Source organism: Lepidochelys olivacea (genome assembly GCF_965140295.1).
Source record: "Lepidochelys olivacea isolate rLepOli2 genome assembly, chromosome: 11".
Taxonomy (NCBI): Eukaryota; Metazoa; Chordata; order Testudines; family Cheloniidae; genus Lepidochelys; species Lepidochelys olivacea.
Genome location: NC_140421.1, coordinates 37,048,454 through 37,076,269, shown reverse-complemented (window position 1 = coordinate 37,076,269; position 27,816 = coordinate 37,048,454). Strand labels below are relative to the sequence as shown.

The 27,816-nt window shown below is 40.3% G+C and overlaps 1 protein-coding gene across 4 annotated transcripts in view; it reads left to right on the top strand.

The window, feature by feature from the left end:
* Window positions 1-27,816, top strand: part of LOC311528423 (sodium channel protein type 1 subunit alpha-like) — a gene marked incomplete at its 5' end in the record, with an annotated part of 180,082 nt that overhangs the window by 58,498 nt on the left and 93,768 nt on the right. For 3 of the 4 annotated variants that reach the window (XM_084643441.1, XM_084643442.1, XM_084643440.1), the window contains 2 exons: window positions 26,173-26,252; window positions 27,271-27,399. In XM_084643441.1, coding sequence (XP_084499567.1) covers window positions 26,173-26,252; window positions 27,271-27,399 — 209 coding nt within the window. Of the gene's footprint in view, window positions 1-153; window positions 470-17,222; window positions 17,342-26,162; window positions 26,253-27,270; window positions 27,400-27,816 lie in introns of those variants that run through there. The other variant, XM_084643443.1, reaches the window with a different exon arrangement.

The following is a 27,816-nucleotide window of genomic DNA, read 5'->3' as shown; positions in this document are numbered from 1 at the left end:
AAATGCTGAATTGAGTTTCATTTAAATTGTTTTTAGTATTTTATATTTGCATGTACTGATGCTGTCATAAGCAAACTAAATATTACTAAATAAATAATATTTTCCCTTGATTGTTCTAACACATTCATCTTTTCTTTTTCTGTTTTCTTTTAGTACTTTCTTATGCAAGAGAATAAATGGTAATTAAAATGAGCAGGATGAAAAGATGGAGCAGTCAGTGCTTGTACCACCAGGACCTGACAGCTTCCACTACTTCACTAGAGAGTCTCTTGCAGCTATTGAACAACGCATTGCTGCAGAAAAGGCTAAGTGTTCCAAACAAGACCGTAAAGATGATGATGAAAATGGCCCAAAACCTAATAGTGACTTGGAGGCAGGAAAGTCACTTCCATTTATTTATGGTGACATACCTCCAGGAATGGTGTCCGAGCCCTTGGAGGATCTGGACCCATATTACATCAATAAAAAAGTAAGTATTTATTATCAAGCATGTTTCATTGTCACTTTCATAAGGTAATGCTTGGATTTTTTCATCATGTACATAATGTGTAATTTACATAAAATGTACAAGAGAGCTCTGTTATGTAACATACCGTATGTATGCAAATGGTATTCCACTGTTTAACAAAGGGTGTGGAGATAGTTTTAGCTGAGCATCGTAGAAAGGAACAGGATATGTAACAAGTGGAGGAAGTATTCATAGTCAACAACTTACATGTATTTCCGTCTTCCAAAAAATTAGTAAATAGAAAAACACTTAACAACTGAATGCTAAAAAACTGTCTCTATCTAACCCATGTATTTTGACCATGCTCATCACCATGGGCTCATGGTACTGTGAGCATCTTAATTTGCATGATGAGCTTGGGACTACATATATATATATATATATATATATATACAATTCTATGATTTTGCGGAGCTTAATGTTGCTTTTACTATTAAATCAGTTATTTTTGCTTTAAATGCAATATAATATATGAATATATTGTTTACATCCAGGTACCACATTACATGGCCTAAAATAAATAAAATTAAAATCTAGGCTTGCATTGAAAATAACTTGCTGCCATTGAAATCCATGGCAAAATACTGTTGGGTTCTCTGATGCAGTGTTGAGCCCCTAATAATGTGTATTATTCTGTTATCCCTTTTCTTTGTAAATGGAGGAGCATTTATACTGAACCTGAAGAATAGCTGACACCAAGCTATTGTGAGGCTGCTGTGCATAATACAGTAAATATAAATATTTCCTATTAATATTTTTAATAGGGCTGTCAAGCAATTAAAAAAATTAATTGCGATTAGTCGCACTGTTAATAATAGAATACCATTTATTTAAATATTTTGGGTGTTTTCTACATTTTCAAATATACTAATTTCAATTACAACACAGAATACAAAGTGTACAGTGCTCACTTTATTTTTTTTTATTACAAGTATTTGCACTGTAAAAAACAAAAGAAATAGTATTTTTCAATTCATCTAATACAAGTACTGTAGTGCAATCTCTTTATCATGAAAGTTGAACTTACAATTGTAGAATTATGTACAAAAAACCCTGCATTCAAAAATAAAACAACGTAAAATTTTAGCGCCTACAAGTCCACTCAGTCCTACTTCTTGTTCAGCCAATTGCTCAGACAAACAAGTTTGTTTACATTTGCTTACATTTGCAGGCGATGATGCTGCCCGCGTCAGAGTGTTGCTCTTTTAAGACTTCTGAAAGCATGCTCCACAGCTCATCCCTTTCAGATTTTGGAAGGCACTTCAGATTCTTTAACCTTGGGTCGAGTGCTGTAGCTATCTTTAGAAATCTCATGTTGGTACCTTCTTTGCGTTTTGTGAAATCTGCAATGAAAGTGTTTTTAAAATGAATAACATCTGCTAGGTCATCATCCGAGACTGCTATAATATGAAATATATGGCACAATGCACATAAAACAGAGCAGGGGACATACAATTCTCCCCCAAGGAGTTCAGTCACAAATTTAATTAACGCGTTTTATTAAAGAGCGTCATCAGCATGGAAGCATGTCCTCTGGAATGGTGGCTGAAGCATGAAGGGGCATACGGATGTTTAGCATATCTGGCATGTAAATGCCGTCTCCAAAAGTGCCATGCAAATGCCTGTTCTCACTTTCTGGTGACACTGTAAATAAAAAGAGGGCAGCATTATCTCCTGTAAATGTAAACAAACTAGTTTGTCTTAGCGATTGTCTGAACAAGAAAAACATCCAAAATATTTAATAAATTTCAATTGGTATTCTGTTGTTTAACAGCGCAATTAAAACTGCAATTAATCGTGACTAATTTTTTTAGTTAACCATGTGAGCTAACTGTGATTAATTGACAGCCCTAATATTTAACATTTAGACAAACATATCTGCTATATGCTTAAAAGGAGCAGATTAAATTCGGCGCTTGTATGAGCAGGTGTTTCTCCAGGTTATTGCAGATTTGGAACTGGCAGTTACATAAAATCCTTACCTTATTTGGTATTATGCACCTGCCTTGATAGAAAAGACCTAGCAGTATATTTGCTTTTTGAACTATTTAGGAGATGTATGGTATAGATCAAGAAACACACAAGTAAGCAAAAGATACCAGAATGAGACCGAAAGACCAAAAGCAATTAGGACATTTCTGTTGGAGTTTGCACATACGGCTAGCCTTAAAATATTCTAGAGTCCTTGCAGGATTTCTCTGTTACACTGCCTCAGCGTTCAATATAGAGGCAGCAGAAAGCAGCTGCAGCATTATCCCCAGCAATGTGAAGTTTTCTAAAAGACGTTAGCTACAGTATCAATTGATGATTTGTGATGGTTTCAATTTATCACTGTAAATATTAGACACTGTGGTGATGGGGAGCATATAAATACTAAGATATATAATTTTAAAGAGTGATTTTTGACTTTTCACAAAGTGCAGTATTTTAAGTGTGACTTAGCTTGCTAAATTTTATATTACAATTCTATTTTGACTAGATAAAAAGAAAGTGGAAGTATGGTGTCAGAACAATACTTTTACTTCAGGCCAATCTTTGGTGCCACTGAAAGAGCCATTCTGTGCCATTCACGCTGTATGAGATTGAGAGAAATTTTCTTTAAATTGCTGGCCTCCTTTTACAGAAATCACATATTTTACCTTTTTAAAAGTCCAGTTCTTTATTCATTTTGTCTCACTGATTTCCATGTAAAATCTGCAAGTAAAGTGATATACCTGACTGCCCCACAATTCATCGCAGGCTCTGGCAGTCAAGCAGGTTCCCGGCCAATGGGAGCTGTGGAGCTGGCGCTCAGGGCGGGGACAGTGCGGGGAGCCTCCCTGGCCTCCCCTGCACCTAAGGGCCGCAGGGACATGCCAGCCACTTCAGGAGCCGTGCAGAGCCAGGGCAGGCAGGTACCTACTGCGCCGCTGACTGGACTTTTAACAGCCCAGTCAGCAACTGGAGCCCCCGGGGTCCCGTTTCGACTGGGTGTTCCGGTCAAAAACTGGACACCTGGCAATGCTACCTCAGGGCCAGCAGCCCCTGTTTCCCCATCTCCATAAGGGAAGTGACGCTAGAAGGGCAGCACACCAGATGGATGACCATGGCTGAATACGCATAGCCCACACCAGCAGCCATACCTCTGACTGTGATGGAGGACACGATGACACAGCATTGACACAGCCAATAGCAGAGTGCACAGTAAGGAGCCTTTAGGCCTAGCTTCCTGCCCCAATGTCACCTTTATAAAAGCCTCCTGAAATTCCAACTTATATACCATGCTGAGACCTCCCAGAAAAACACAGACCTCTCTGGCCCATGTAAATGCCATGCAATAGAGATGGGTGGAACATCTGGAGAGCCCATCTTTGAGAGTCCCAGAAGAGGCTTATATGGGAGAGGGAGACAAATAAGACCAGCATCTTTAAGGACAGGGCAATTGGTAGCTACCAGAAATACCTTTTGGAACAGTCTCTGAGCCCAGTTTTGTTCCCTGTCTGAAGCAGTATTATGGGGACAAACTCCCAAAGGGGAAATAAAAGAATAATATCATCCCTTCTCCTCTTCACAGAGTGCAGGAGGGCAGATAATCCTCAGTACCTGGCTCCCCCTCACAGAGTGCAGCATGGCAAATCCATGCAGAAAACTCCAGGCCATAGACATGCACTGATTCCTACATACCCAGATCTCCACAAAGGGAATACTTTCTCTTTCAGGAAGGAAGTCCAGCCATCCTAATTAAAATTAGAGAATCAAATAGTGAAATAGATTTTTAAAAAACAAACAGACAAACATAAACACCCCAACATTCAGGCCAGAATGTGCTGAGTATTGTGAAACAAGATAAAAGAGGTCTGCAGCTACTGTAGCCAAATTATAGCTAGATATCCGTCCTTGTGCACCTTGGGGAAGTGTAATAGAGGATAAATTTCCTGCAACACCTAAAAGATTGGGAAAATATTGGTCTACCATCCCCCAGCTGCTGTTGCAGTCACCATTCCCTAGCTACTGGGCTGTTATTTCCAGCTGCCACTGTGGGTTCCCATGCCCTAATGTTCAGGCAGGAAGTAGCCTCTTGGACCACCATTTATTTGTTTCTATACTAGCCTCCTACCCCAGCATCCATTTTATAAGCCCAGAAAATTCCTGAGTGTGCATCAGTTAACCTGGTATCATTACTGGAGACAAACATGGCTATTTTCTCTGGTGGTCAGGGGTTTGGTGTTTCTAACAGGGGGAATATTTTTACCTAAAAGAGTATCCTCCTCACTATACAGGCCCTTCACAGGCAGCCAAGTCTAGGCAGGCATTGTCTTAGCCCTGTCCTTTGGGCATGAAAGCCTCAGGCTGAAAAAACCAAACCATCCAACCAATATGAATAGTTGTCTGATACCCTAAGTGCCCTGGGATGCTTTCAGAAGCAACGCTAACATGAGTGGGAGATTGCAAGTGTGGACACTCTGAACTGAAAAATCACATAGTCTAAAGGCTTCTCCCTGGAAAGAAGAGTGGTGCGTGGGGGGGAAGTGGTCAAATCTGTTTCTTGCAGGTGTATGGGGCTGTGATTCTTGGGATAAGATGCTTAGACAAATCAGTCCCTAGCTATTTTAGCGATACAATGGGAAACTTTATGGAAAGCTGAGGCTATTCAGAGTCAGACAGCTGCAGCGGCACAGGAGCCAGCAAACAGAGCTGTAAACAGGGGAGTTTGAGTGGGAGTTCCGTTGGAGGAGAAGAGGCTGGTATGGGCAGTGTGCTGGGAGAGAAGCAGAGCCCTGATTAGGGGTCCTACAATGGTAGCCAGCCAGTCAGGCAGCGGCACAGACAGCTGCAGCGGCACAGGAGCCAGCAAACAGAGCTGTAAATAGGGGAGTTTGAGTGGGAGTTCTGTTGGAGGAGAAGGTATTTGACTTAGGTGAGATGGCTATGACAGATACAGAGGCAGCAGCAGTAGTGACCCAAGCATTGGAAGACACAATGAAGATGACTGGATGTGGAAGCTGCGGCATGTACATGATCCTGGAGGGGATACCTGGAAAGAGTTTTGTCTGCATGAAGTGCCGCTTGACAGAGCTGATGGAAGAAAATATCCAAGGATTGGAGATGCAGGTGAAAACTCTGGCTGAGTTTAGAAGGGGGTTTGAGTGGATGATGGAGCAAAGACATGAGGAGGCTGAAGGGAAAAGCTCAGACTTGCAGATGGAAGCAGGACCAAAGAACTCTGAGGGGAGACTGCTGGGTGGACAGTGGAAGCATGTGACTAAGAGAACAGGCAGAGGAACAGATGGGCTAGTGAAGGAGAAATAGAGCTCAGGAACAGGTTTGTTGGAGTTGGAAAATGAAGAAGGGGCACAGCAGGTGGTCACAGATGAGAAGGCAAGGAAGAAGAGAAGAGCAGCTAATCCTGTGGGAAGAGTGGAAGAGTCAGTGGAGATAACAACACCAAATATGATCCCCAGGAGGATACAGGACGGGTTGCAGAGGATTGCAAGGGACAATAGGAATCGAGAGGACTTGCAGCCAGAGGGCACAGGGGATAGACCGGAGAATTGCACCATCACCAGGAAAAGGCAGGTCTACATGACTGGGGACTCCTTACTGAGAAGAATAGACAGGCCTGTAACCAGAGCTGATCCAGAGAACAGAAGGGTGTGCTGTCTGCCGGGTGCTAAGACACGAGATGTGGACCTGAGGCTGAAGAGGATCCTAACGGGAGCAGGAAAGAATTCACTGATTGTCCTTCATGTGGGAACAAATGATACAGCTAGATTCTCGCTGGAACGTATCAAGGGAGACTATGCCAGGATGGGGAAGACGCTTAAGGAAATCGAGGCTCAGATGATCTTCAGTGGGATTATGCCTGTTCCTAGAGAAGGGCAACAAAGGTGTGACAAGATTATGATGATCAACAGGTGGCTCAGGCAGTGGTGCTTTAAGGAGGGCTTTGGTATGTATGGCCACTGGGAAGCATTCATGGACAGAGGACTGTTCTCTCAGGATGGACTTCACCTGAGTAGGGAGGGAAATAGACTTCTAGGATGGAGGCTGGCACAACTGATTAAGAGAGCTTTAAACTAAGAATTTGGGGGAGATGGTTGGGAGATCTCCAGGTAATGTCCACACCAGATTTTAGCATTGAGAGGGAAGAAGACAACGTAAGAAAGGATACAGCCATGGGTAGGAGAATGGACATAAGGAGGAAATAGTGTAGATACTAGTCTAATAGGTGATACTGGTGGTAGAATGTCTGTGCCCAATAGAGTAAAGAATGTGAGTGAAGCCAAACAGCAAAAATTAAGATGTTTGTACACTAATGCGAGGAGCTAGGTAACAAAATGAAGGAACTAGAGCTACTGGTGCAGGAAGTGAAACCAGATATTATAGGGACAACAGAAACATGGTGGAATAGTAGTCATGACTGGAGTACGGGTATTGAAGGGTATGTGCTGCTTAGGAAAGACAGAAATAAAGGCAAAGGTGGTGGAGTAGCACTGTATATCAATGATGAGGTAGATTGTAAAGAAATAAGAAGTGATGGAAAGGATAAGACAGAGTCTGTCTGGGCAAAAATCACATTGGGGAAGAAAGCTACTAGAGCCTCCCGTGGGATAGTGCTTGGAGTGTGCTATAGACCACCGGGATCCAATTTGGATATGGATAGAGACCTCTTTAATGTTTTTAATTAAGTAAATACTAATGGGAATTGTGTGATCATGGGAGACTTTAACTTTCCAGATATAGACTGGAGGACAAGTGCTAGTAATAATAATAGGGCTCAGATTTTCCTGGATGCGATAGCTGATGGATTCCTTCACCAAATAGTTGCTGAACCAACAAGAGGGGATGCCATTTTAGATTTGGTTTTGGTGAGTAGTGAGGACCTCATAGAAGAAATGGTTGTAGGGGACAACCTCGGTTTGAGCGATCATGAGCTAATTCAATTTAAACTAAATGGAAGGATAAACAAAAATAGATCTGTGACTAGAGTTGTTGATTTCAAAAGGGCTAACTTTAAAATATTAAGGAAATTAGGGAAGTGGATTGGACTGAAGAACTTGTGGATCTAAAGGTGGAGGAGGCCTGGAATTACTTCAAGTCAAAGTTGCAGAAACAATCAGAAGCCTGCATCCCAAGAAAGGGGGAAAAATTCATAGGCAGGAGTTGTAGACCAAGCTGGATGAGCAAGCATCTCAGAGAGGTGATTAAGAAAAAGCAGAAGGCCTACAAGGAGTGGAAGATGAGAGGGTTTGGCAAGGAAAGCTACCTTATTGAGGTCAGAACATGTAGGGATAAAGTGAGAAAGGTCAAAACCCATATAGATTTGGACCTTGCAAAGGGAATTAAAACCAATAGTAAAAGGTTCTATAGCCATATAAATAAAGAAGGAAACAAAGAAAGAAGAAGTGGGCTGCTAAATACTGAGGATGGAGTGGAGGTCAAGGATAATCTAGGCATGGCCCAATATCTAAACAAATACTTTTCTCAGTCTTTAATGAGGCTAAAGAGGATCTTAGGAATAATGGTAGGATGACAAATGGGAATGAGGATATGGAGGTAGATATTACCACATCCAAGGTAGAAGCCAAACTCGTACAGGTTAATGGGACTAAATCGGGGAGCCCAGATAATCTTCATCCAAGAATATTAAAGGAACTGGCACATGAAGTTGCAAGCCCATTATCAACAATTTTTAATGAATCTGTAAACTCAGGGGTTGTACCATATGACTGGGGAATTGCTAACATAGTTCCTATTTTTAAGAAAGGAAAAAAAAGTGATCCGGGTAACTACAGGCCTGTTAGTTTGACATCTGTAGTATGCAGAGTCTTGGAAAAAATTCTGAAGGAGAAAGTAGTTAAGGACATTGAGGTGAATGGTAATTGAGACAAAATACAACATGGTTTTACAAAAGGTAGATCATGCCAAACCAACCTGATCTCCTTCTTTGAGAAGGTAACAGATTTTTTAGACAAAGGAAACGTAGTGGATCTAATTTACCTCGATTTCAGTAAGTCATTTGATATGGTTACACATGGGGCATTAGTAGCTAAATTGGAAAAGATGGGGATCAACATGAAAATTGAAAGGTGACTAAGGAACTGGTTAAAGGGGAGACTACAACGAGTAACACTGAAAGGTGAACTGTCAGACTGGAAGGAGGTTACTAGTGGAGTTCCTCGGGGATCGGTTATGGGACCAATCTTATTTAATCTTTTTATTACTGACCTTGGCACAAAAAGTGGGAATGTGCTAATAAAGTTTGCGGATGATACGAAGCTGGGAGGTATTGCCAATACAGAGAGGAACCGGGATATCATACAGGAAGATCTGAATGACCTTGTAAACTGGAGTAATAGTAATAGGATGAAATTTAATAGTGAAAAGTGTAAGGTCATGCATTTCGGGTTTAATAACAAAAAATTTTGTTATAAGCTGGGGACGCATAACTTGGAAGTAACAGAGGAGGAGAAGGACCTTGGAGTATTGGTTGATCGCAGGATGACAATGAGCCACCAATGTGATATGGCCGTGAAAAAAGCTAATGCGGTCTTGGGATGCATCATGAGGCGAGGTATTTCCAGTAGAGATAAGGAGGTGTTAACATCGTTATACACGGCACTGGCGAGACCTCATCTGGAATATTGTGTGCAGTTCTGGTCTCCCATGTTTAAGAAGGATGAATTCAAACTGGAACAGGTACAGAGAAGGGCTATTAGGGATGATCTGAGGAATGGAAAACCTGTCTTATGAAAGGAGACTCCAGGAGCTTGGCTTGTTTAGCCTAAGCAAAAGAAGGCTGAGGGGAGATATGATTGCTCTCTGTACATATATCAGAGGGATAAATACCAGGGAGGGAGAGGAATTATTTGAGCTCAGTACCAATGTTGACACAAGAACAAATGGATATAAACTGGCCACCGGGAAGTTTAGACTTAAAATTAGACAAAGGTTTCTAACCATCAGAGCCTTCCAAGGGGAGCAGCCTTCCAACAGCCTTCCAAGGGGAGCAGTGGGGGCAAAAGACCTATCTGGCTTCAAGATTAAACTCAATAAGTTTATGGAGGAGATGGTATGATGGGATAACATGATTTTGGCAATTAATTGATCTTTAACTATTCATAGTAAATAGGCCAAATCGCCTGTGATGGGATGTTAGATGGGGTGGGATCTGAGTTACTACAGAAAATTCTTTCCTAGTGTCTGGCTGGTGAGTCTTGCCCACATGCTCAGGGTTTAGCTGATCGCCATATTTGGGGTCGGGAAGGAATTTTCCTCCAGGGCAGATTGGCAGAGGCCCTGGGGTTTTTTCGCCTTCCTCTGCAGTGTGGGGCACGGGTCACTTGCTGGAGGATTCTCTACACCTTGAAGTCTTTAAACCATAATTTGAGGACTTCAATAGAACAGAGATAGGTCAGGGGTTTGTTACAGGAGTGGGTGGGTGAGATTCTGTGGCCTGCATTGTGCAGGAGGTCAGACTAGACGATCATAATGGTCCCCTCTGACCTTAAAGTCTGTGATTCTATGATTCATTAGAAAAATCGACTTGCAATCCTGTCAGATGCTATGGAAAAGAGTAAAGGTCATATAGCAAGTTGAAGCAGTTTGTGAAGTACAACAAGAAAAAATTAGTTTGCAATTAGTAGCCAGAATCAGTTCTACTGATTTAGAGCTATCTGCAGGTTTCCCAGCCAGCCATAATTGTAATTAAAACCCTGAATAGTTCCATGCTCTTTCAATTTGAGACCAGAAGGGCTTCTTATAGCTTTGATCAAATGAGGTCAGTGAATGTTGCCCAGTGGAGATACCCTGTAGTGTGCGAGAATTTCAGGAACAGTTTTGTCCCAACCCAGTTTCTGCAACCCATGGAAAAGCCATGACACGAATTGAAGTAGACATCATCTATTTCAGATCACAGCATTACAACCCACTCCCTGTTCTATTTCTAGCATCAGAGAAGCAGGGACAAGCAGACCAAGGCTCAGTCTGAAACATATAAATAAGTTCCTAAAGGAGCTTGTCTTCATAGAATACCCATCCTACCATCCCAATCAATCATTACCATTTGATCTTGCATTACTCCTGGGGCGTCTCTTCAGGATCATGGTAGCTATAATATTGGCTTTAGAGAAGGAAATTAGCTTACCTTGTTTTGGACAATTTTTCTGATCAGGGCTCTGTACAGAAAAATGAAGGAAACACACAGAGTAATGTAGTTCCTGGAGTACCTTGGATTCAGGCCAAACACAGATGCACAGTGTTAGAGAAATCAGTCACAGATCTGGGCTGAGGAGTCATATTACCAGGTACAAAGTCTTATCTCAGAAGAATATTAACTTGAGATGAAGATAGCTGTAATGGAAAACAGGTGATGTCACAAAAACAAAAATCAAATTCTTATTAGAGCAAATTGGGAGTTCTGATCACATACAGAGCTTCCAGGATCCAAAGTTCATATGATCCAGTAATTCCAGGGATGCCTTCTGTGTCTTACCCTATCTCATCTGTTGGCAGAGACCTAGCTCTAATTATATAATCTCTGCTCCCACAACTGGTGAATGCAAAGAATCAGAATTTAATTTTCAAGGGCTCTTCCTGACACAGTTCAGGAAATGGGTACCAGAAAGAGAGAGCACAGCATCAACCCTCTGGAATACAGTGATTCATTGAGGTCTAAGAGAACTGCTCCTTCCATGGAAAACAGGCCAGTTCTGATTGCGACAGTCAACATATCTTGATAGCGTTTTCATAATCACTAGGGAGAGCATGATCAGCCCTACTCCAGAGAGAAATTCTCCTGTCCTGGGTGGAGAAAAGTTTGCTGTCTCTGTCCACCAAGGAGGAGAGGTATATCAAGACTGACACAGCAGAAGTTGGATTAGCAGAGTGGCCACTACACACAGAAATATCTTACTTGTAAATCAGTTTGTTGGGCTGATGATTGATCTCTTTGCATCTGGAAACAGTAAATAAAGTGCCCTGTGGCCTCTGTTGTCAGGATCTGGGATGCATGGTAGTGAATGATATCTCACAAAGTTGGGCAAGGTCTCTACTATATGACTTCCCACCTTTTCCACTGCTCCACACAATAATACATAAGATAGGAATGAGAGAGCAGCAGTGATGTTGTTTATGCATTTCTGACTGAAGAGACTGTGGCTTTCAGGCTTGACTAAGCATCTTGAGATATCTGTCTCACTGAGGAAGGAGGTCTGCTATTGCAAAATGGACCCTCCAGGTGGGAACAGACCAAACTAAAATGAATATTTGGATGAAGTGATTATTACGTTCATGGACCGCAAAAGAGAAGCCACCAAATTGAACTCGTTCCATTGGCTGCTGCAAAGTCCATAGTAAAACTATCATGTTAAACCATTCCTCCAGAATGGCTTCATTGTGGTCAAAAAAGGGTCAGGTCTCTGTAGTCCAGTGTTATCAATATGTTCAAGAAAAGGAAGGATTGTACAAATCCCCATCTTAAATGCTTTGTACAGTCTAGATCACATTCCAAACCCACAAGGTCACAGAGAACAACATTAGAACCTCATTTTGTTCTTCACAGCACTGCCCAGGTTGACCCCCTGCAGAAGGTATTGTTATACCTATCCATGATTAGGTCTTCTGAGGGCTACTATCTCCAATCAGGTGAGGGGTTTTTTTATTTGAAACGGGGAGCTTTCTCTAATGAAACCCATTATTGTACTGTTAATTCAGAGAGGTAATTCTTACAACTGTCATAGCAGTCGTTCTCCAGATATATTCAAGAAATATTCTTCCTTTGGTTAAGCATCAAAGTCCAGTCCTTAGGCGCACAGAGAATCTCAGGGCAAAGCAGTCTGGTATCCTATATTAAAATTTGTTAGATACCACATGGCCATCAATATAGAAATTCACAAAATTCTGCATCTTGTTCATCCAGGCTTAGCCAATACGCTTTCCTTTCTTTTGGCAGAAATTTGAGAAGATGGAAGTGATATTTATATGTAATGTACCTTGTTTTGGTTGTCCACATTTACAGGCTGATCCTGCTTCCTGCTGTGGAGGCATACTGGTATGAAAATCCCACTGTAGCAAATCTGTGGATCTCAGCACAAAGAAAAATGGGAGAATTTATTCATCCTTACCTGAAAATTTCTTTTGTTAGAGTAATAAGGTCTATAGATCTGGCCCACCCAGGAAACAAATGTATCATCCCGAAGAGAGATGGAAATTGTTGAGGTTTGTTGTCATTAGATGGAATTTACCACACACTGCAGTATGAGACATTATTGTGCTTTTTCCTCAAAGTATATTTAACACAATCTGTAATTAGGAAAGTAGATTTAAATTATCCTGGCAGTGGAAGTTATTTCAGTTGTAAGGAGCTTCAAGGAGCGGGGGATTCCCCTGCTGCCAGTCGCTGATCTAATTCTGCCCCCAAACTGCAAGCAGATGGCTGTACCCATTATAGCAGACCTATGAACTTCACTTCACAAAGAAAGGAAATTTTCAGCTAAGCACAGATAATTTTTCCTATTTACACAGCCATTATGTAAGGTGGAACAGCATTTTAAACATAGCAGAAAACATTGTTTTGAGGGTTGACATAATATCACAGTCTGATATAAACTGACAAAACAGGCAACAAAGAGTTAAGACTACCTTAACTACACTTAATAGAGTTCTTTGTGGGTTAGGTTGCCCAGTGGTTAGCACCCCTAGTATTCCTCCCGGTGAGCTGGTCTTACAGTCCTGGTCCTTCTTTAATCAGAGGTATGGTGGGTTGAACAGGTGCTTTGAGTCTCTCCTATAGTGGTAGCAGAGCTGAGGCTCACCCATGTCACCTGGCTCTGACCCAGGACCCTAGGAGGGTCAACAGTGTCTGGCCCTCTAAGGTACCCCTTGAGTTACTCTCCTTGGGTCACTTCCGACCACTGCTTTACTCTCCTAACTTTCAGTCCCAGATAAGGTCAAAAGAAAAGCTAATCAAATCATCAGCTCCAGCTGGGCTCAGCATATACTCTTATTCCCTCAGGGAGGCCTTTCTGGTGCTCTTATCAGGAGCCTTCAGGGTGTAGGTCTGTCCTCCGCTCCCTTCCGAGCTGGGTTGCTCCCTTTTCAACCCCTTCTCCATCTGGAGCATGTTCTGGAGGGGTGGAGTACCTGGGCCCAGGACGGTCCCTTAACCCCTTCCAGCCCAGTGTGGGGTTTGCGTACCCCATCACTCAACTACTCTGTCATCAACATGTACCAATTGTCCCTAAGTACTGCCATTGATACACAATGTTCTGAAATGTCTTCAATAGCAGGGCAAAATTAGGTGAATTAAAGGTGGAGTGGCTGGCCCTAGTGCTGAATGTAGTGCTCTTATTAGTTTCATCCTCTTAGCTTGCCCATGATTGCTCTGATGTAAAAGTTTTGCAGTGCTCTCATTGTGCCACACACATAAGTTTATATTGACCCATATTGAAGAACAGCTCTTTCCTGGCTGTCTCTGCAGCTTCTCCCCCCAACACTTGTCTCTCTTATCTATCCTTACTGTCCAGCACTCATCTCCTCTCCTAGTCTGGCTGACACAGATATACTTTCTCACACCAAAGCTTGGCTCCTGCTAGTATATCCAACTATTTCAGTTCGCTTCCATCAGCTGTTCCTCACACAATGTTCTTTGTATCCTTCTCATGCGTTTGCGTTTTCTCCCATTGCTTTGGCACCCCCAACCTCCACCAGTCCCCCTTCATCTCAAGCTTCCTATTAACTTCTCCATCTCTGTCTCACTGGGTCATATTTTCCACACTCTTTCCCCATTGTCATTACCCTTTTAACACCATCCTGCCCATATTTGGTTGCACTATATTCTTGCCTTCATCGCAGTTCAGAACATATTCCACAGTGTTTCTAAGTTTTCTCTGCAGTGTTTTAAAATTTTATTTTTAAAAAACAGTTTTGCAAAGGATAGCATTTGAGCTTCCATATAATTTTGCACAGAATAATACAGGAATATAGTCACAACTAAAATTTATATTAAATTAAAATATGCAAATTGATCTGGAGACAAATTCATCCCTCAGGTAATGCCATTAATATATAGAGAAAGCAAGGATTTAGGAAAATAGTGAAAAAAACGGAAAAATTGGATCAAGATAAACAAAATGGGCAGGCATGTTGGTTCTGATGGTTTTTTACTCTTTCTAAATGATCTTTTATTCAAAATATACCACAAAAGACAACATTTTAATATTGGATAATCTGAAATTGGACTCAAAAGACAAAAATTTTAGAGCCTCTATTTGACATTAGAGTGGCTAGTCACAAACATAGATCTGATTGTATAATAAATTACATTTTTATTGCAGATAGCTTAATTTCCAGCAGTCCTACACCTGCAAAATAAACTCACGTCAAAATAGAACAGAGTACATAGGTGAATACCCATATCAGTTGTCCATGTTCAGATAGCAGTATTCATTAACCTTTGTGAAGTTGACTAATTCTAAAGGGCTATATTGTCCTTGGCTCTTGTGCATATGAGTAAAAATGAGGGCTTACAGACCCTTTCCATCTTGTGTCCCCATTTCTGTGTAAGAGAAAATCTGAGTCTCTCCACTCTGGGTACAGAAGCTACTCCCTATTAGTGCTCAGGTGTGCAAACCAACCTCAGCAAGGAAAAGAGCTCAGGCATCTCCACTAGACATGGAGAAAAGAGCAGCCTGCATTACCTTAAGGTGCACAGTGCAACCTGCTGGTGATCCCCAAGGGGTTGTGAGGCTCCACTTGGCCCCCAATGTAGGCCTGTGTAGAAACAACAAAATCTGGCCCTGATGGTTTTACACTGTAAGGACTGGCTAATTTTCTGGCTTATAGCCTAATTGCTGTGGCAAAGAAGAGGGGGAAGAGTGGCTGTGTCCGAGTTCTTGGGAAATGTAGTCTCACCTCGCTTCTCCCTTACTAGAAAGCCCATCTTAGGCTGAGACGCAGCAGTGGGGTGGTGTTTTCAGCCGAAACTGAGGCCAGACATGGAGAGAAATCCGCACGATGTTGTCATTGCATCTTAGTGACAGAGGTAGCCTTCAGCTCAGAGTGTTGAGGTGGCTTTTCCAGCAGCTGTCAGGATGTCTAGGGAGGTGTCTTGTTGGAGGCTGAGAGGTGGGTGTCCTGCTGCAGAGAGGGACAAGAAGAGAGTGACAGAAATCAAATTTTTGTCTTGGCTTATAAGTCACAGGATCAATATACCTATTTTGAGGACTTTAATGATAAATCACAATGTTTCTTTCACTGCGGATATAAATGAGTGATGATTGAAGGGGGAAAATGGAAATTTTTTGAAATGATGGGGCCTTATTCTGATCTTGGAGCTGCATATGCAGGTCCTCAAAAAGTGGAACAATACATGCACTTGGGAGGAGCACCAGCAGCTTCCACGCAAAACTGTAGCTTTGGCAAGATAGTGTTATTTGTAACAGTATCAGTAATATGCCTGTGTTCAAAGATTCAGAAAGATTCAGAAAAGGATGTGAGTTGACTAAATGCAGGTGGTGTATTCTCCCTACATGCAAAGTCAGCAGAATGTGTGATTATTTATTTATTTGTTTGTTTGTTTTTTACGTATATGTCAGCTAGCTCATAACTACAAATACAGAATCTAGCACACAGGGACATCATTTGGATATGTGACAATCTGGAGGTTGTGAGTCCATAGTAAGTGCTTTTTTGCTGTTTAGCAGACATTAGAAACCACCCCTCAATGTATTTATTGATTATAAATGTTTCCGGAAATCTCTTAATTCAGGCTTTAAAACCTTGTGCCAAATAAATGTGTTCCTCTTGACTAATTCATTATTTTAAAAATTTTCATCCATGCCTATACCATCTGATTCTGCTGTTTGAAGACCATCAATGTCTGAAATCTATTACCAGAACTGTAAACACAGCCCAGATCGTTCCCCATTGTCTTTAGTTCCATATCTGAAGGGGTTCTCCACACACAGTCTCCTTTTCTCCATGCAGAAGCAGGGATCAGATGCCTCTGTGGTACACTCCTTTCCCAGACAAGTATGGTTTTGGACTCATATAGAATGGAGACATGGAGCAGGGGTGAGCCGGAGAGAAGCAGGCAGGTTGGTGCAGCTCAAATAGAGGGCACCACTCAGGAACCAGAGTAGAGTTGGGTGTATTGCTGGGGGCCAGAGCCACAGCAGGGGATCTTCTAGGTTTGGGGCAACTTTCCACAGGTAACAACCACCACTTCTCCCTTTGAGTTGAATAATTGGTGTTAATGTCAATGATGGATCCTTCACAGAGATTTTTAAGTAAAAAGTCCCTCCTATTATCTGGCCCATGATTTGGTGGGTGTGTGTGCGCTGTGGAGAGGCAACAAAGAGAGAAGGATTCTGGTATTTAGGGGGAAAGTAGACATTTAGTTATAATCAGGATATAAAATATTCACTAATTTTTTAATTCACCACTTCTGCACCTTACTTTATGTGTAGGTGACAGAGAAAAGTGTGTAAATGTGTAGTTAATGAAACCCTTATTATTCTATGACCAAATGTAGTATCCTTACAGCAAATATATAGCAGGTAAGTCATGGGAATAAGTTTTCTTTCCAAAATAAGGATGTAGAAATATGATTTTCTCTGAATTATCTGTAGAAACATAATGTAAGACTTTGTCTATTATTTAAAAAAAGATTTTTGATTTTAAAAAGTTAATGCAGAATGCAAACATTTAAACTGCTCTTTCTTTCTTTTTTCAGACTTTTATAGTATTGAATAGAGGGAAGGCAATCTTCCGATTCAGTGCCACCTCTGCCCTGTACATTTTAACTCCTTTCAATCCTCTTAGAAAAATAGCTATTAAAATTTTGGTACATTCATATCCTTTTCAACTGGTTGGTTCAAAATGTTTCTCTTTAAAAATAACACTGCACAATTGTTTGTTTCATTATAAATATAAAATACTTGCAGGTTTTTTTAAATTTTATTTTACAATATAAATTTTATAGCAAAGTTCTGTAGAATTTAATAGAAAATTACAACCTTCCTATAGTTTCTTTTTAATTATCCTTGGAATTTCAAAGATAATTATATTCCTTCAATAGAAATCTATGGAATAATTCAAAAAACTTTTAGAAGGGATAGCATAATCTTGAATTCTGTACATTTTTAGAGTCATTTCTCTGGAATCCTGTTAATCTAATTATTATTAAAATCTATAGCATTTTTACAACAGGATGGCTCCTGTATAATTTTGACATTCAAGTACAGTATATGTCCTGACCCTCTTCTGTAGTGTGAATTACTAGTACACAAAACTTTTATTTTTTTAAAGTTGCCAAAAATAATCCTTGTCTCTGAATTCCGAATAAGCCCTCAGTTCTGCAAACACTTGAGCCCTGTGTGCCACTTTACACACATGAGTAGCAAACTCAATGGGATTACTTGCAGGAGTAAAGTTTCACACCTGCTTAAGTGTTTGCAGGATTGGGGTTTAAGCACCTGATCCAATTTACATAGAGGTCAATGGGAACCTTAACAGGTGCTGGATCGGGCCTATAGTGCTCTGTTTAACAAAATATATTGTAGTGTTTCATAGGGCTTGTCTACACAGCAGCACATTGCAGTGTATGAGTATGTGAATTGTAGATCATAGTAACATGTTGTGCTCTAACTGCGGGTATAGTTCTCATTAATATAGCCTGGGACTCCTTTGATGCAAACTAGGCTGTAGCTCACGAAAGCTCATGCTCAAATAAATTGGTTAGTCTCTAAGGTGCCACAAGTACTCCTTTTCTTTTTGCGAATACAGACTAACACGGCTGTTACTCTAAATACCTTTTAGTTCACGCCAACAGGGTCTACATAGGGCAGTTAGAGTGCAACATGTTAGCATGCTCGAAAATTCTCACTCCCATAGTCCGGACTGTGCTGCCATGTAGACAAGCCCGTATTTGTATAAATCTGTGATTCAATATTCTATTATTGGCCAACATTGGGAAGATGATATGGGATGATTAATAGGAGGGGGTGTTTTGTTTGTTTGTGAATTTTAGAGGAGGGAGAATTTCTGAGCACCTTTTAAATTGTTTCTCTTAAACCTGTAATCATAGAAATAATTTCATGTCCCATATATTTTATATAACTGTGTGCAAAGAGTAACTGTTATGCACAATAACCAAAAAGGAAGCGGGCTTGTATATAAAATTCTGATATTTTTATTACATACAGTACCTGGCCTCTTGAGATCAAGTAATTTACCTTCTTTAGATGGAGATCTCCTTGCGCTGGATTGGATTATTTCTTTTATGGTCTGCTTGTGTCACTTATGCCTTTAAATATATACAGAGGCGACAACTACTATATGACTCACTGGTGGGGTTTCTTTATCTGAGCAATAAGGAGTAGATAGTAGGGTCTCTGGGCTCACTTATATCAATGCAACATATTAAAAGCAGCACAGGCAGTGATGCATGTAGTTAATGTTGTTTCTATTATAAGACTCTGTCTTCAGTTGTTTATAACTTTGCCAGACTTAAACTATTCAGGCTGAAAATTTCCATGCCATGTGTCTGCCTCACGGTGAATATTTTTGGAAAATTTCAGATAAAATGGATTACCCATTTCTAAGAATGAGGCTTGGGAAAAAATATGTTGTTTCACCCGTTTTGGAAAAAAAATCTTACAACTGTTGCATTAAGAAGGTCTAGCACCTCAATGGTTTGGAGAGGGTCATGAAACTTGGCTGTGAGCTGGCCTCTGCATCAGGAATTTGCTGTCCCCAAGAAAACCTGCTCAAATTTGGCCAAGTTATAAGTCTCTGAAAAGTCACAGTTTGCACATACTCAATCAAGATTTGGTAGAGTTTGACAGCTAAATTCTCTAAAGATTGTCTTCACTGAGCATGGACCTACAGGTGTCCAGATTGTGCATGTGCCATCCACACAGAATGACTGAGCATGCTCCACTCTGAGACTCCAGGACTTTCCCTGAAATTACTCCTCTCCACAGCTGGTGGCTGCTGTGGCACCAGGCACAGGAACGGAGAGCAGAAGGGCTCTGTCTCCTATGCTCTCGCTGCGCCCCCTCCTGGGACCCAGTTAGGAAGAAGGAGAAGGAGGAAGCTGATTCATTTGAGCACTTGAGAGGTGAGAAACTGGGATGGAGGGGAGAAGAAGAGATGCAGGGCAGAGGGGCAGGAGCAGAAGCTTGTGGGGGAGAGGGGATAAGAGCCTGGAAGGGAGGGGGAACAGGTGAAAAGGGATACAGAAGATAATAGGGGGTAGGTAGGAACAACCAGAGGGGAGGGAGATAAGCAGGAGCAGAAGGAATGAGAATAGTGAGGAGATAGAGGCAGGTGCTGTGATGGGGGAATAGGAGCAGAGGGGCACAGAGGCAGGAGCTGACTGATATCTGGGAGGATACTAGCAGGGGAGGGGGCGGGGTAAGAGCTGGGGAGCAGACATAGAAACAGAAGAGGACAGGGAGAAGATGGGGCAGGGCAGGAGCAGAAAGGTCTGTAACCACTAGAGAACACTCCTCTACAGATCCTGAAACTGAACCCAGGAGTCCTGAGTCTCAACATTCCTTTGATGTGAGAAAATAGCTGGGAAACCATTGGCAAAATGTGTGTCCATCCCCCTCTAGTGACAGGTCCACATAGAATATAACGACCTTTGCTGCCAGTTAATCTCTGAGCACAAGTGGTAGAAGGCTGTGCCATATGGATCTAAAGAGCCCAATCCTACTGATTTCTCATATGCAGGGCAGTATGGTTCCACATGATGGAATCCATCATATATGATGGAATTGATTAATCCATACATATCTCTCTCTTTCTCTCTCTCTCTCACACACACACTCACACACTCACACACTCTGCATTTAAAGAACATTTCTGAGGTTGCAAGGCAAACACTTAATTTAGGAAATGTCTGTACAACCTTAATTAGGCCCCCCTGTGTATATACATTATGGTATAGTCTTTAATTACATGATCACATGCTATTTTTTCATTCAATGCTCAGGATAAATGGTGCTCACTGAATGGGTAGCTCTTCAATATTTTTTATCCACATCGTTGAGTGTATGGCTCCATGTGCTATCCAAGCCCTGCAGTGAATACAGAATTACTAATTTCCTCTTGAGGGTTTTTTCTGTAGTGCTCTCATTGTGAAGCACCTTAGTTCTTTAGAAATATTATTGAATTTCACATGACAACACCCTTGTGAGTGGTGGTATTGTTATCCCCATTTTACACATGGGGAATTGAGGCACAGAGATTAAATTTAAAATCATCAAAGGTGTCAGTTTTGATTGCCCAGTTTGAGAAGCCTAATGCATGGTGTTTTTTTCAGAATACTGAGCATTTTATAGCACTTTTCGTTTGGAGCAGAGTTACCATTGAGTTCAGTTGCAATTATGAATACTTAGCACTTCTGCAAATCAGCCCCTAGGTGTCTCATGTTAGGTACCCAGAAAATATGAAACACAGTGCTACCTGTGACATTTCTGGTTTATGTGACTTACTGAGAATCACATAGAAACTCCTTGGCTGAGGTAAAGATAGAAGCCAGTTCTCTAGCATGCTATTCAGCTTCTTCAGCCAAGAGATCATCCTGCGGAGTGTGCTCTGGGAATGAATCAGGGCCTCTGCCTACTTTGTTGCATAAATTGTTAGGTGTGTGATCCTACAGGCAACAGCCTCATTCACTGCAAAGTCCTCCTTCATACCCAGAGCACAGTCTGTCCTGTGCACCAAAGGAGTTGCACAAGCAACCTTGGTTCTGGCATTATCTAACTTTTGAGTGCCTGACTTTGCAACCTCACATTCTTTTAATGTAAGTTTTTTATTTTTTATTGTGATCTCTAATAAGTTCATATAGCTTATGTCTAACTATATAAATATAGTAGTGCCATCCCGACCATTTTATTTCTTTTAAAACCAGTTTAGCATCACTGAGCTGATGAAAATAGAAATTAAGTATTCCATTGATTTGAATGAGGTTTCTAAATATTGCTAAAATAGAATATTTTATTCTATACATAAAAAGGAATGTATATTTAGCATTAATAGTATTGTGTACTTAATTATCTGCCCCATACTGTGTTTTAAATATATTGATACATTGGAGCCTGAAGTCTAGCATTCACAAGCCCTTTGAGACTACCAAAGAGACTACCTCCACAAAATGATGTCAAAGGGGTTTTCTGAGCATGTTAACTGGAATTCCTTGCATCTGTCTGTTCTGGCTGTGTGAGGGGTATTCCAATGCTTGCTACATTTGATATTCTGAGTCACAGAATAACAGTTACGCTATACAGAGCTTGTTTGATAATATGACCTTCAAAATTAATGAAGTAAGCCAGTTAATAATATTGAGACTCTCACTGACGTCAGTGGGAACTGGGCAGCTAAGTTCCTATGCGTGACTTGAATGTTTACTCTGAAAGGTATCATCATTCTTTACTGATTTTGATCACTTCAGGGAAAATGGTCAGGAACTACTAACAGCAGTACAAATGTACACATCAATCTAGTGCGTTAAAATATTACTTTTCATATTCCCCTTTGCAACTATAGGTTCTATAGCCATATAAATAAGAAGGAAACAAAGAAAGAAGAAGTGGGACTGCTAAACACTGAGGATGGAGTGGAGGTCAAGGATAATCTAGGCATGGCCCAATATCTAAACAAATACTTTGCCTCACTCTTTGATAAGGCTAAAGAGGATCTTAGGGATAATGGTAGCATGACAAATGGGAATGAGGATATGGAGCTAAATATTACCATATCTGAGGTAGAAGAGAAACTCGAACAGCTTAATGGGACTAAATCGGGGGGCCCAGATAATCTTCATCCAAGAATATTAAAGGAACTGGCACATGAAATTGCAAGCCCATTAGCAAGAATTTTTAATGAATCTGTAAACTCAGGGGTTATACCATATGATTGGAGAAATGCTAACATAGTTCCTATTTTTAAGAAAGGAAAAAAAAGTGATCCGGGTAACTACAGGCCTGTTAGTTTGACATCTGTAGTATGCAGAGTCTTGGAAAAAATTTTGAAGGAGAAAGTAGTTAAGGACTTTGAGGTCAATGGTAAATGGGACAAAATACAACATGGTTTTACAAAAGGTAGATCGTGCCAAACCAACCTGATCTCCTTCTTTGAGAAAGTAACAGATTTTTTACACAAAGGAAATGCAGTGGATCTAATTTACCTAGATTTCAGTAAGGCATTTGATACCGTGCCACATGGGGAATTATTAGTTAAATTGGAAAAGATGGGGATAAATATGAAAATTGAAAGGTGGATAAGGAATTGGTTAACAGGGAGACTACAGCAGGTCCTATTGAAAGGTGAACTGTCAGGCTGGAGGGAGGTTACCAGTGGAGTTCCTCAGGGATCAGTTTTGGGACCAATCTTATTTAATCTTTTTATTACTGACCTCCACACAAAAAGTGGGAGTGTGCTAATAAAGTTTGCGGATGATACAAAGCTGGGAGGTATTGCCAATTTAGAGAGAGACCGGGATATCATACAGGAAGATTTGGATGACCTTGAAAACTGGAGTAATAGTAATAGGATGAAATTTAATAGTGAAAAGTGTAAGGTTATGCATTTAGGGATTAATAACAAGAATTTTAGTTATAAGCTGGGCACGCATCAATTAGAAGTAACGGAGGAGGAGAAGGACCTTGGATCATAGGATGACTACGAGCCGCCAATGTGATATGGCCGTGAAAAAAGCTAATGCGGTCTTGGGATGCATCAGGCGAGGTATTTCCAGTAGAGATAAGGAGGTTTTAGTACCTTATACAAGGCACTGGTAAGACCTCACCTGGAATACTGTGTGCTGTTCTGGTCTCCCATGTTTAAGAAGGATGAATTCAAACTGGAACAGTACAGAGAAGGGCTACTAGGATGATCCGAGAAATGGAAAACCTGTCTTATGAAAGGAGACTCAAGGAGCTTGGCTTGTTTAGTCTAACCAAAATAAGGTTGAGGGGGGATATGATTGCTCTCTATAAATATATCAGAGGGATGAATACCAGAGAGGGAGAGGAATTATTTAAGCTCAGTACCAATGTTGACACAAGAACAAATGGATATAAACTGGCCACCGGGAAGTTTAGACTTGAAATTAGACAAAGGTTTCTAACCATCAGAGGAGTGAAGTTTTGGAATAGCCTTCCAAGGGAAGCAGTGGGGGCAAAACACCTACCTATCTGGCTTTAAGATTAAACTCGATAAGTTTATGGAAGAGATGGTATGATGGGATAACATGATTTTGGTAATTAATTGATCTTTAACTATTCATGGTAAATAGGCCCAATGGCCTGTGATGGGATGGGATCTGAGTTACTACAGAAAATTCTTTCCTGGGTATCTGGCTGGTGAATCTTGCCCATATGCTCAGGGTTTAGCTGATCGCCATATTTGGGGTCGGGAAGGAATTTTCCTCCAGGGCAGATTGGAAGAGGCCCTGGAGGTTTTTCGCCTTCCTCTGTAGCATGGGGCATGGGTCACTTGCTGGAGGATTCTCTGCTCCTTGAAGTCTTTAAACCACAATTTGAGGACTTCAATAGCTCAGACATAGATGAGAGGTTTTTCGTAGGAGTGGGTGGGTGAGATTCTGTGGCCTGCGTTGTGCAGGAGGTCGGACTAGATGATCATAATGGTCCCTTCTGACCTTAATATCTATGAATGTATTAAACTACACAGTGAAGTTTAGTCTGTGTCCAGAGCCTACAAATGTGTTCAAAAGCAAAAAAAAATTAGCATTTAATTTAATTTTAATTTGCAAATCATATTTGGGTTTTTGGATACAAATGTATCTGTAAAGTGTTTTTATACTTAGATATATCTGTTTGTATCATTAGCTTAAGGTGACCACAGAGCAAGTGTGAAAAATAGGGACACTTTTTTTTTAGGGTGGAGAGGGGAGCAGGTAGAGTATATAGTTGCCTATATAAGACAAAGCCCCTAATATCAGGATGATCCCGATAATATTGGATATCTGGTCACCCTACATTAGCTCCTTCGATGAACTGTTTTGTAGGAACATATTTTTTATAAAGGGTGAATAGAGGTAAAATCTTTTCCAGAGTAAATTTGGCACAAAGTCTAGCGTTTTGTAGTTTATGTGGCATCATGTGGTAATTTTGCATCACTTTCCTGTTTGTTGTTTATTTTAGTCTTTCACTTATTGTTAAACACTTGGATATATATGCTGAATGTTTAGTATCAATGGAAGTGAAAAACTTATAACACTACATAGAATCAGTATTTCTGCAAACACTTGTTGCCTCAGTCAAATCTCCTGTCTTTTTGAAACACTGCTGAACATGTAGTGAGGCAGCTGCAGCCACGTAGGATACTCAGGTTTTCTTAACCCCAATCAGTTTGAGTTGTAGGCCTTAGTGTAGTAGGGATGCTACACTAGTTGTTCTGGTTGACGACTGGGATGAGGATCAGGTTACCATGCTGATTCATACCAGTCTTTCAGTGGCTTTCCTTACCATTGACCATGAGATGGCATTGAATTATAGCATGGGTAGAATAAGACACGCTTCCATGGCAGTTCTTTCTTACTGGCTCCTGATGGTTGTCTTTCTGAGAGGTCACAGAGAATAGTATTGGGCACTTGCTCATCTACCCCAATGGGGCTTTCTCTCTTTCTTTTGGAGTTTCACAGGAGCCCATCTTCCCCGACATGCTCTTTCTTTGCCAGGATTCAGCTTATATTCTGCTGCCCTCCTCTAGTTCAAAATCAAATTCCAGGAGAGTTGGTGAGGAAACATAGGGTACAATGTCTTCATCAAGTGGATGACAGTGCTGTGATAATGCTTATTTGATTGGGGGAAGTAAATGGAAAACTAGACATTGGTTATTTTGGCTTATTTGGTGGAGTAAACAAAGAGACTTTATTCATCATTTGTTACGTAGATTGGCTACCTGATGTGTTGTTGTATCCCCAGCTGCTTCTAGAAGCAGCAGTAACTAAATACTCTTTTTATTTGTGCTCAGTGAGTCTGTTGAAACCTTGTCTTTTAGATATGAGTCTTGCTACCGTTATCCAGGGTTCTAGGTCCCTTAGAGACGCTATCTTTAAGCTCATGTAATACCATGACAGTTCAGATCAGGGGAGATGCACAAGCTGACAGCCTCCTGATTTCATCACAAAGGAGCTGCAGGTAACTTCTTCTCAATGAAGATTCCTCAACTTTGGAACTTGCTTCCTCCCTTGGTCCAAGAGAAGCTAGTTCTCGGACTTTCTGAGCATCCTGCAAGACGTGTCTTTTCTCCCAAGCTATTAAATTGTTAGAGAAGATTCCAGTAGATTCAAGTGGGATAGGGAGGAAGTTGCTATTTATTACTGTCAACAAGCTTTTGGGATGAGGAGAGTTCATTACTTAATATTGTTATGATCTGTTACTGTTTTTAGTGTGCGCAAAGCACTGGATAGGAACACTTAAAAAATGAATTGCTTCTGCTTACACCACAAGTGAATTTAGTGCTAATAAAGTTTAATTTACTAATGAGAACTTCTGGGTTGATACTGTATTAAAAATATATCTGGAATTGTCACTTAAATCAATGGGATTTTTATATGTGTCAGAATTTGGTTGAAATTAAAATGTGTTTTAATGTGCTATTGTGTAATTTACTGTTGTGTTCCTTGACTGTAACATACATTGTTCAGCATGCTTATTATGTGCACTATTTTGACCAACTGTGTGTTTATGACCATGAGTAACCCTCCGGAATGGACAAAGAATGTAGAGTAAGTTAAACCTATATTTTTTAAATATATCCATATATCTTAAATGAATTTTTCTAGGAACCATTATTTTATTTTCAGTGAAGGACATTGACAGCAGTCAGTGTGTGACGCTACTACTGTTTTCTCTCTAAATAAAACTATTTATTGTGTTTTAAATCTTCCTCTCTTCGAAAGAAAAATTTGAGTACAGAAAAAGGTGAGGCAAATGTTCATGGATAATATTACTCTTTGACTCACATGAAGATTTTTCCTCATCTTTATGACGTAGCATCTTGATAGTGTTTTTATGCCTTCTGGCCAATACTGTTGATTTGATTATACTACTGCATTAGTAGTAAAACAATAGCCACCTAGTTATAGATAAAAAGAAAAGGAGTACTTGTGGCACCTTAGAGACTAACAAATTTATCTGAGCATAAGCTTTCGTGAGCTACAGCTCTCGGATGATGTGAGATGTATTTCTTTTTGCGAATACAGACTAACACGGCTGCTACTCTGAAACTAGTTGTAGATGCCAACTCAGGAAAGTACATCAGTAGTCCTACTGAAATGGGACTTTAAGCACATGCTATTCTTCAGCGTTAATATTAGAGGTTTTAGAAGTTAGTGACCCAGACAATATAAAATAACTTGATCTTACAGTGTTGTCGGACAACAATAATAGACCAAGTGGGCCTTAGTTATAATTTCATCTATAATTTCATAGAATGGTATTGTAAAAATCTATTATATTATTTCTTTAGATTTATACAATTGCTACTAAAGAGCATCTACTTATACACTCTAGTCACCCTTGACAAGTCAAAAGTATATCACAAATATTGTACTAGAATATAAGGATACTTATAATGGTGAATAATGCATTTTAATAGACATTGTTTATTTACTTTATTTATTCTGAATTTTTGAAATTAGCTGAATCTTTAATTTTATTTCTAAGACTTTTAGCAACGAGAAAATAAAACTGTTATAAAGAATTAGTATTTGTCTTTATTAAGTTCTTGGATACTTTTTCCAGGTATACCTTCACTGGAATATATACATTTGAATCACTTATAAAAATTTTTGCAAGGGGCTTCTGTTTAGAAGATTTTACTTTCCTTCGAGACCCATGGAACTGGCTTGATTTCACTGTCATTACATTTGCGTAAGTTTTGTTTTGTTTTTTTAACTGAAGAGCATAAAAGGCCATGAAATGAGTGTCAATAAAGACCCCCAAAAAGCTAGACTGGAAATTTTTGGGAATATGTATTTTCTGTGTCTAAAAATGACTTGCATGTCATAAATATTGTAGTATTCATCTTCCAATGTAAGCATATATACTGCAGGAGCCACTAATACAGTTAGTGTTATAGAAGCTAATTTGATGTTCTGCATTTTTCTCTAACCAGAATAAAGCAACCCCTTTGATTATATGCTCCAATTTTCCAGTCTAGTCTAGATAAATTTTATGCTTTCAAAGTAAAATCACTGTGGTTTGCTTCAGAGACATTTACATTTAACTGAAGGCCATGAAGGCAAATTAATGCAGGCAAACTGCAGTGAAAGGTAAACAGCTGACTGT